General features: G+C 39.3%; 1 protein-coding gene across 1 annotated transcript in view; it reads right to left on the bottom strand.

Moving 5' to 3' along the window:
* Positions 1–5,309: 5,309 nt before the first annotated feature.
* Positions 5,310–10,869, bottom strand: part of ZNF536 (zinc finger protein 536) — a 68,099-nt gene continuing 62,539 nt past the window's right edge. Inside the window, exons 3-4 of the mRNA XM_010145831.1 lie at positions 8,490–10,070; positions 5,310–5,353 (exon numbers count right to left, since the gene is read on the bottom strand). Of these exons, the coding sequence (XP_010144133.1) occupies positions 5,310–5,353; positions 8,490–10,070 (1,625 nt within the window). The remainder of the gene's footprint in view (positions 5,354–8,489; positions 10,071–10,869) is intronic.

Below are 10,869 nucleotides of genomic sequence, written 5' to 3'. Positions count from 1 at the left end.
TTCAAATGGCACTAACAGTTCCTGTGAGCTTGAAAGGCTCCGTGTCAAGGCATCTCAAAAAATTAAATTGTGACCGGGTCTTCTAAGGAAGTGTTCAGATCAGAGGGCTTAAATCATCACTGCGGATGACAAACTGGGAAAAAAATTCTCATTTTGTAATTTCTGAAAAAGACGTGTTTCACTTGGTATAATCCTTGTTAGCGACGACCTTACCTGCCCTGGGTTTTTCCCCCGCTAATTTTGACAATAACAAAAATGCACAAAATTGCGAACCTTCTAGGTAATTTCCTAGCTCGGAAAACATACATTCGTTAGCAAAAACACCCGCCAGATTAAGCCAGGTCCTACTGCAGAAGACATGACCGTGTCCTACTGAGGAAGGGCCCAGACCTAGACGTTGCTTCGGAACAACCAGAACAATTGTTTAGTAAGAAATGGTTTTTGCATATGACTCATCAACCCTGGAAAACAGGATTTCTTATATAATACAAGTGCTGACAGAGCCGTCACTAGAGTGGTGTGACTGCAGCTGTGTAATTACAACTTTAGATTTGATGTTATGGACCTTAGGTTACGGCGTTCAGACAAATGCCCCATTGTACTACAGAGATATTTTTTCCTTAGTCATATTGCCCACAGGACAATAAGGACTATATTCACAGCTCACTGCATAGAAGTTTAAGCATGTAAGAGCCAGCGGTATCACACAAGACGAGATTATACCCTATGGGGGTTAAATGAATTCATAATTGCCACTCTTCTGTGTCTTTTTTTTTTTTTTTTTTTTTCTCCTAGTTGGTACTTTTTTGGAAGTGCTCTCCAAATAAAAGGAAGAACAATCTCACACTGAGTCTGGATAAATGTTACAGTTGTCTCACAAATGCTGTATTATTTCTAGCCCTTCCAAAATAATATAATTGTCCTACTGCTGAACTACAGATTTTTCTCAGTATGACACAGAACACTAAAATGTCAGGTCCTGACTCATGGTGTTTTGGTGGAATAAAAAAGAAGCACCAATATGCTATTCAAAACTGACAGCATTAATGAAGATGTGACACCAGGAGCCTTAGTCATGTTTTCCTTCAGCTTCCATCACGTCCTCAGCAGTGGGCCGAACAACAGGCCACCTCTTATAGGTCCCATCCTGGAAACACTTACCACAGACCTGAGTGACGCTACTGGGACTGAAGCGACTGGTTGCTTGTTATCCTATGCTTGCTTTACCCTGGGTGAGTCGTACGTGGGTCTGAGGAGGGAGGCTAGGCTCAGGGCGCTTACTGCACATTCTTTCCATGGGAGACAAAAAAGGAGAGGTCAGTGCTCCCTGCAGTATTGCAGACCATGGCTTAACGTAAGGCTAAGATTAAGACGAACCAAGAAAGATCACTCACAGGCTGTATGCTCTGCTGGGACAGACGGTGTATACCCAGTGCTCACTGAGGCTGTATTTCCAGCTGCAGTTGTGGACCCAAATACGTAGCTCACCCTGGCTGAGCACCCAGGCACTAATAATTACACGCTTAATCCATCCCACAATACTCGTTTTCAACCCAGTGGCCTCCACAAAATTTTCTGCTGGATATTAATAGTGACAGAGGAGAAAGAGGTCCCACACTCACAAGATATTTTCTGTGTCAGAGGAAACAAGTCTACCGCCATCCCACCCCCAACCCCCTTATAGACCTGCCTAACCACACTTGGCACCGGGCTAAAGGCGAGCCACCCCGTCCTTAGAAGCCTGCGTTTGTAATAAACACCCCCGACAAGGGCAACAAATAGCTTTGCAGAGTTTGCCTCTCAAAGCACAGACAGCTGTGGATCGCACGAGTGGTCTTTGGTCTGCCAAAAGGTTCAACAGTTTCTCAGCGAGTTCTCTTGAATGAATTAACAAAATGACTCAAAACTGCACTAATGGTTAACAGCTTTTTTTTTTATTAGCAACACTGAGATAAGTTATTGAAGCATTTTAGTATTGTTTTACATTCCATTCAGAAGTGACCTAACTTGTAACTCCATATACATTTAAAGATATAGTTTGACACTTATTGAGAAAGCAACAATTATTAAAACTTACATACCTTCATTACCAGGAAACCTTAATATATTTTCTAATTACTTCCAACAATACTCTATTCCAAAGCACATGATAACCCACTAGAAGTTTACACATTTCACTTCAATCACAGGTTTTAAATTGTGGATGTCAGAGTGCTGTTCATTGAATTTTACTGTCTTTCTTGGTTAATATTGGAAAACCTGGCACAATATATTAAGCTAGAAATATTGCTTAAAGAATATGAAAGAAGATAACTACAGTATTTTTTTCCTGCTAAAGCATTACAAAATACAGGACCATTAAAAACTCAAATAGAAATGACAATAAATAACCTTAAAAATGTTAAGAGAATTTTCACTCATACTAAAGTCCATTCCCTAAGCTTGCCAAACACATAAATAACAGAACATATTCAGGACCTCTATTTTTGTACTATTATGATGGTTTGTTAAATATTGTGGATGTATTGTGTACACATATATTAATGCTTACACTTAAGGTACATATTTTTTTCTTTGCTGAAACAATTAATAAGCCTCAGGTAATGCTTCATCCCTGGTACTACCAGTATCTAGATAGGTGGGAGCAAACCTCCGAAACTCCAGATATGCAATACCGTGCATAACAAGATCATCTCCGCATAAAGATATCCTAAGTTCCTTAGATTATAAAGATGAATTTGGTTATTTATTTCTGAAAGCCTGTAACTCAAAATTATAATTGCTGTCAAATTAATTGTTTAAAATTGCCCTCGTAATAGGTATTAGTTATACACTTAGTTTGGACTTACAAGGATGTCTAAATTGTTCGTGTTTATGAGTAGTTATAGGAAATACTATACCTCAGACACAAGAATATATATATATTCCTGAACCTAAACACATTGAGAGCATTGTCTTACTTTGGAAAGACCTGGAAACATCTATATGCCTCTGCCTAATCCTAAATTATAATTTAAATTTGACCTGGATATGACAGGAACAATAAGAATATATTGTTTGGGAGATGAAACTTAGAACAAAATCATACGGCTCTAAGCTTACATCGTTATTTTGTCTCTGCAAAGAAAAGAAAAGCCTTTCTGTGCTGGGGATTTGCCGTGGTGCGGCTGGCTACTGATGTCTGAAATCAAGGCACATACCAAGGAGGCCTTTTGCAAACAATCCCCCTTTCAGATCTGGTGCTAGGAGGGACTGAATGCCTCCGGTTTCACTGGGAGTAGAAGGTACGCGGCACTGAGCTGTATCAGATATTTTGGGGGTTAACTTCCAGAAACAGAAATGGAATGGGAATGTTACACCACAATATGAAAAATGGTAAGAAATAAGTTTTCAACAGTAAACAAAACTGAAGTGATGCTGAACTTCTCACCTGACCGACTTCGGATACACGAGAATACAGTCAAATTAAATCACATGAATAGAGCAGTGAAATTTAAAGTCAAATAAACATAGGACCTGATTCTGCAATCCTTAGTCATCTAAGTAGTCCCGCCCAATCTAGACCGAGGGATGCAAGACTGGGTCCTTAGCTTCTGCTTAGGAAGCCAGTGTTGATTCAGACAGTATCTTTGCTAGCCAAAAATATGCAGCAAAAGGAAAGTAACATAAACAAGGCTAAATGTCAACAGTGTTTGCAGACTTACAGACACCATCCATTTGTTTGTACTGAAATGACTAGTGAACCATTTGGCAGATACAATACTATTCACAGACCAGCCCTTTTATCCAGCAACACAAACTTCACAAGATCACTGGCATTCCCAGTTAATTAAAAAAAGGAAGGGAGCCATATGAGTTTGGTTTGATATCGCCATGCAAATGGCAGCGTGACATCCAGAAGCGTGGCTGAAACCCAGGCGTGGGGCCGCGGAGCTGATCTCCCATTCAGCAGTACACTTCACACACTAAAAGCAGGCCTTGGTCTTCCTAACTGAAGCTAAAGAAACCTCTTCAAAATCGCCATTATGGGGTAACAAAAAAGTCTGCAGTAGAATTCCCATATCATTTCATTCTGCCTTGAAGGAAAAGAATATTCTCGTTACTCCTTCAACTGCAGATGAGGGCAAATGCTGGGTTCATTACAAGGTATTCAGATGGGCAGGGGTACTACAGCTCACTGCAGCAGGATGACCTTCCATTGCCTGTCCGAGAGCTTGGATGTATCAGGCCTTTTGCTTCTGTTTAATATGGGTTTTATAATCTAAAAGAGCTGCAATAAGGATTCAAAAGAAGCCACCACAAACCATTAAAATCTTTTTCTGTATTTTAGATGTTGGTGGTAGTTCTGAAGGGGTCAGCATTACAGTCTTTTTGGTTTTGACACCTGTGGCAATAAGCAATGTACAACAACTAAATTCACTATTTAAACGTTGGGGTAGAGGACTATAATTATGTGACAATAAAGCTGTAATAATCTGCCACAACCGATCTTCCCCTTGCCCAGCCCTCTTGTCTGTGCTGCAGTTCCACATTTGGAAGGTATTTCAGAAAGTTACAATGCTGAACATTTTAATAAGTCTGTGCAACACTGAGCGCTTTCTGCTCCAAAGGAAACAGAAAGTACTCAGCCCTTTGCAGGATCAGAACTCCAAAGCTGCTCCCGTACATCAGAAGAACTCTGCCCCGTTTTCATACAGTGAAAGACGGGATAATGGGGTGGAGCCTATGCAGGAGAAAACAGCACTAATTGCAGAGGAAAGCAAGCATGAATGGAAGCAAATTAGATTTATAGAGACAACATGGAACTAATACTTTTGGACATCATTAAGTGTAGGTTCAATAGCACTAACCCATTAAGCAACCAGCTAACGCCCAGGACTGTCTCTGGGCAATAGTTCTGTAGCCCACCAGCTCTTTTTGAAAGCCTAAGTACTTCCCAAGCAGACAAAGCGAGTAGGGAAATTTTACCGTCTTAAACACAAAGCAGAAAAATTTCAAGGGGAGGAGAGAGAGAGAAAGGGAAGAGTCTTGTCATAAATAGATGCTGTGCAAATCGTGTGTAAATTAATGACTTGGAAAAGGAGGTAGAACATTATTGCAATACAACTACATGTATATGAGAAGACAAGCAGAGAAAGAGAAGAGCATAAATGGAAAGGAAAACAGATCTTCCAGAACTTAAATACAAAGCCAGTCTAGACCCTCCGATCATAACTTCTTGAACGAGCAAGGGCTGTGAGAGCAGAGTACACGGATGCTCAAGACATCTACCAAGCCATGAAGCCACCGCCCTGGGCTTCTCCTCCACACTAACTGCTGCCAAGTAGCAAGGAAAAGCACGTCTTCTTAGAAACTGTGTGGTGACAAAGACTAACAAGATCGGCTCCTAGGTACAGTTACTTGAGTCTCCAAACCAAGTACAAGTCTGGAGTAACTCTAAATTTGTCAATGGTATTTTTTTTTTGCTTTCTGTTCTTTTCTATTCTGCTATAAATGTAAAGGAGAAATATTACAAAAATTTGTGATTTTTCTCAGCAGCATTTTGACATGGAAATTTCTGTATTATGCAGTAATTATGGTTCTTTCCTAATTGTGGCTTTCATCCCTGCAGCCTGAAGCATGAAAGGAGCATAAATGAATTATGTGTACATCATCTGTCTCCCTCATTCTACATATAGGGAAACTGAGGACTGCTTCCCTCACGCATGGTAACTTTCCAAAAAACCAGTGTGAGTTGGTGGCATTCTCCCCTAGAAATCAAACCCTTTCCGTGCCAAGAGTTGTGCTGAAAAGCTGGCCCATTATCTTAAAGCAAAATCTGCCACCTAAAAATGATCCACGTGGATCACTGAAAATCTCAGGTTTTTACTGCAGCCAGAAATTTAACTTGATTAGCGTGGCCAATCAAAGATGCAAGCTAACTGAAGCTGAGATATTTTATTTCAATTTTCTTTCCACTGTATTCTGACTGCAGAAAGAGCACCGTGCCTTTCTGTCTTGGTTGTGCAAAGACTGTATCAAGTGTATCAGCGTTCTCCCGAGATGTTGACAACCCACACATCACTGGCTGTGAAAACAAAGGCAAATGCACAGGATCTTCCAAAATACGAAGGAACACAAGAATCATGCCCTGGAATCGGGTGCTGGAGGTGGGTCTCAAGTTTTTCTGATTTCTCAGGCAATTGGAGGGAACCGTGACTAAGGTCACGGGCTTTGTACAGGAGGGAAGGAAGGCTAATAAATGAACAGGCTGCTCCTGACGGCTAATCTGCAAGTGCAGAAACATCAGGTGAGATTCCCTGCACTAGCATGCACAGATGGAGTGTGATTTCACAGTACAAAATGTCACTGAGAAAATGAAAACTCCCCCAAAACAATACTTTCAAGTGGGCGGTGTCCACGCCAACCAAATAAAAAAAGAACTACTGATGTGGGGCTTGTTCATACTCATCCACTTTTGCCTTGAGATAGTGAGAAAAATGAAATAATATATTTAAACGGACAACCTTAATACTTGTATTCTGCAAACACTCAATAGAATGGCAGTAAAGAATTTTAAAAAGCTATTTTTGGAGGGGGGAGAAAAGAGGACTTGCACTGCATTTTCCATTAAAAAATGGCTTAAAACGTAGAACAGACAAGCTTCTGTTGTTTTTGTGGGTTTTTTTTTTCCTTCATACTTCAAGTCAAATCCATTATCACTGGGCAGAGCTTGTGAAAGGGATATGGTCTTTAAAATCATATAAACTCAAGCCATCATAAAATGTCTGCTGAATTGATTGGAAGATGAAACAAAAAACTAATGGAAGTAACATGACCTCATTTCAATAATAATGTTAGAGGGAGGTTTTTGTTGTTGTTTTAAAAACCTTATGTCTGGGAAAAAGTATAAAGATATTTTGTATAAAGCAACTAAGTTTTCCAATTTTTTTACTTGTTTGTTTAGAGAGTCATTCAACTGCTGTATTTTCTTTTTGTAACTGATTGATTGCACCCAACAAATAGAGAGGGAAAAAAAATTCAAGCAGGATTTTACCAGCTGCAGATTAAATCAACTGTCAACAATTTTCAAAATATCAGTAATGTAACTGCTGATTTTGAAGAATCTGGAAATATTTCCAACTATCTGAATTGGTTCTTAGTCCATTAAGAGACAGAAGTTTACAAGTAAGGCCATGCAGATACTTGGGCTCATGATTCAGTTTAAGCAATGACAATATTGTGAAGCCAAAATGCTCTGAGAATACAAGTGAGATAAATTTTGTGAGGCGAACTCAAGCCGTTTTTTTATCAGGCCAACGAATGCACTTGGAAAAGCAGAGAGGGCCCTGAAGAAGGAGTTATGGCTTTAAGCACATATACTATCCTAGGAAAGTCAGATAAAGCTCCCACTAACCTCAAGTTAACCAGGGTAACACTTCCGAGAGTTTGCAGATTTAGGGTTTCAGTTTCAGTTGTCAGGCTTGATAGCTGTTGATCACGTTTTCTTTTCTTTTATTTTAACTTGAATACATTTTATTACGGGTGCTCAGCTCTGACAATGAGTTTTCTGATTTGTTTGAAGTTTGAGTGACACGAGCATTACCAAAGTTTTTGTGTCCTTTGCTGAGTCTGCTTTTTAAAGAGATACTGTTTTTCAAAGGATTTACACTCTAAAATCTCTTTCAAACAAGAACTGTGCTGACAAAATAGGAGAAAAATTGAAAAAATCCTCATTCTCATTTGTTCCAAATAGATTTAACTTTCATTTTTCTGTCAAATACATTAAGGGTAAAAGGTGGATTTCTTTGTTTGTTGTGTCGTTGTTTATTTTAATTACCTGGCGGCATATTCTTAATTAGGCAAATCACAGTTCGTACAACCACTGGTTAGAATAGTAAAAATGGTCAAGGGTAACTACTGCATGGGTGCCATTGAAACAAACCAGAAAAATATTATTTAAAAAAAGGGGAGGGAAAGAAAAAAAAATCATCACCACAGGTAGACACATTCCATGCACTTGGCCTTTGATTTCATTAATACTGTGGTAACCGAACACACCCCAATTCAAAGAAAGGGAAGGAAAAAAAAGAGAGAAAGAGAAAGCAAGGTTTGCTTGGCAAAGCATCCAGTGTTTTTCTGGGGTTCTTACTTATATCAAAATACTGAAAAGTTTGCAAGTGACCATGTAAATTATTTAAAACTTTTTCCTCCTTTGAGTATGCTGAAGCAGTAAGTATCCCCTTCAGATGCCACTAGCACAGATAGTCTATATTGCTGCTACTCTAGTTTAAAAAGCAAGTTCTTTCTAAAATCCTGTATAAGTATATGCATGCAGCACTGCTGATTTAAATGGAGTAGACCACATTTAAGACTAGAATTTGGCCCACAGGGTTTAACATTTAAAAAAATGTATTACTAACAAACATGACTAAGTATATTTAAAGAGCAGCTTCATGATTCTGCACAAGTGTTTTCTGAAATGGGCTAAAAGAAGGTCTAAAACTTACCACACAAGTCAGGTCTCTTGATACATCCACTAGTTGCTGTGCTACTTGCAAGTCCATTAAAGGCTGCTAAGCCATCAGAGCTGTAAGCTCTTAGGACTGACAACATGTTCATCTGCTTCTCCAGGACCTGTGGACCCTGAACTTGTTCGGGTTTCATCACTCCTTGTGCAGTTTCATGGGAGGATAGAAGATTCTGACTGTGCCACTGCTTTTCTGACGCTTGCGGCAATGGTGATACGAGCCCTTGTGTTGGTTGCGAGGTGACTGCGCTTTGTATATTGTCACCTCCTTCACTGCTTTCTTTATTTAGGGCAGACAACTGCTTATTCATAATATCTGGTTCTGTGTCAATGTCCTCATCTTCAATGTTTTCTTCCTTGGAAGATTCCATATCCTCAGATGAAGCTATGTCAGAAAGGTCATCAGTAGCACTTTTATTTACAGAGTCAGAGAGCAGAATATTTGGGTCATCTTCAGATTGTGTTTTTATTTCGGATTCGTTACTGGTGCAAGAATTTTGTGTTCCTGTGCCAATAACACCAGGATAAACACCAAACTGCTTATAGAAGTCTGTTGTAAAATTACAAAAAGTGGATTCCATGTGGCCGGGCCAGGCAGTGCTCTTTTGCTCTCCCAGGGTCTCTTTATTTTGTCCTTGGGTCATTTTCTCAGAAGCTGAGTCCAGCTGGCTCAGCACGTTTGAAACTACTGCCTCCTTGCTGGACTGCACAGAAGAGGGGAGCAAGCTCACTTTATTAACCAAGGTTGAAGCTTCTCTAGATTGGTCTTTGTTGTTCCCTATGATGTTGTCTTTACGTTTAGCCTTGCCCAAGTGATTGGCCTGGAGGTGCAGAGCCATTAGTTCCATAGATGAAGTCGTAAAGGAACAAAATAAGCAGCCGTGCCAAGCAATATTGTCTTGCACAGTAACAGATGAACCCGGGAGAGAGGCTGCATCTGGCCTTACGGATAAGTCAAGAGGTTCGTATTGTGACTTTTCTGTTTTTCTCTGCGAGGACTTGCTATTTATCTTTTCCTCGCCACCATCTGAGCCCAGAGCTTTTGCTGAAAGTGGATCGGAGAGAGCTTTATCCTTCATTTCTTTTTCTTTCTTCAAAGAACTTAGGACAAAGCTGTCCATGAAAGCTTGCAAAGACCCTTGAAAGTTCACGCCATTCCCAACCATGTTCTGGTAAGCACGGCCAAGTTCAGAGAAGTGCGTTCCTTTGGAAGATATGTCTGAACCCTTCATATTTTCTGAAGATACTTCAGATGACATGCCAGCTGCTTGTCCTTGTTGATCTCCAGAAGACAGCATTCCTGACGTCCACTGCTGCGAGACCATACCACTTCGGAAATCGATACCTGGAAGTCCCTTGAAAGCTCCTCTCAAGATATCTGGTCTAATAAACACGGAACTTTTACTCGATGCCTCATCTTTGTGTTCTTGACTTGCAGTCTGCCCAGAGAGCGGTCCCGCTCCATTCTGCCGCTCCCGATGGTGCCGTTCCAAGTGGTATTTGAGGGATGCAGACTGAGTTCCAGCATAATCACAATGTGGACACTTGTAAGGCTTCTCACCTATAGGTATGGATAAACAGAAAAGTATAAAGAGAGAGAGTTAAACGTACTTTGGTGTATGGATGAGTGAAGAAAAAAAATCAACATTATCTGCTTGAAAACAAGAAGATCTTAGAGTTAATAATTAATTTTGAAATGCCTTTAGTTGAAGACTAATTCATAAACTGAATATTTCTAAAATAGGTTTCCTGAATGTGGGGCTATTCAGGAATGACATGGTATCTACACACAATTAGCCATCTTTTTCTTAATCTAACATGTAGAAAACTGTTGTAGAATTAAAAGCTATGATTATGAAAATGAAGCATAACAATTTCAACCACAGTAATCATTAAAAGTACAAGTTTAAAAAAAAGAGAGACAAAGAATGTAACAAATGGATGGTTGCAATATTTTGTGTATACAATTGCTCTAAAATTTGTTTAAATTATACACATGGAAACCATTTTTAAACCTAAAAATTTTATGGCACTGTTACGCAAGACTGAAATGAATGATTTAAGTCTTGCTCTGCAGTAAATCATGGATATAATTAGCAAATGGCATACTGCACAAGTAATTTATCATTATTTGGAGGGCACCATTCCAGAAGGATTCAAAGATCTGCAGACCTACTGCATTGTTTCTAAATAAAGAACTATAAATACAGATTCTATAAAATATTAATATCATTACACTACATTATGATTGCAGCATGTAAGAACATATAGTTAAAATAAAAAGTAGTCAATAAAATAAAAAAGAAATCGAGTAATAAAAAAGTACAAAACATATTTAATTTCTGTATTTGAAATTAGCA

The sequence above is a fragment of the Buceros rhinoceros genome, unplaced genomic scaffold (genome assembly GCF_000710305.1).
Source record: "Buceros rhinoceros silvestris isolate BGI_N320 unplaced genomic scaffold, ASM71030v1 scaffold14671, whole genome shotgun sequence".
In the NCBI taxonomy this organism is placed as follows: domain Eukaryota; kingdom Metazoa; phylum Chordata; class Aves; order Bucerotiformes; family Bucerotidae; genus Buceros; species Buceros rhinoceros.
Note: the sequence above shows the minus strand (reverse complement) of the source record. Positions and strands in the feature narration are given on the sequence as shown.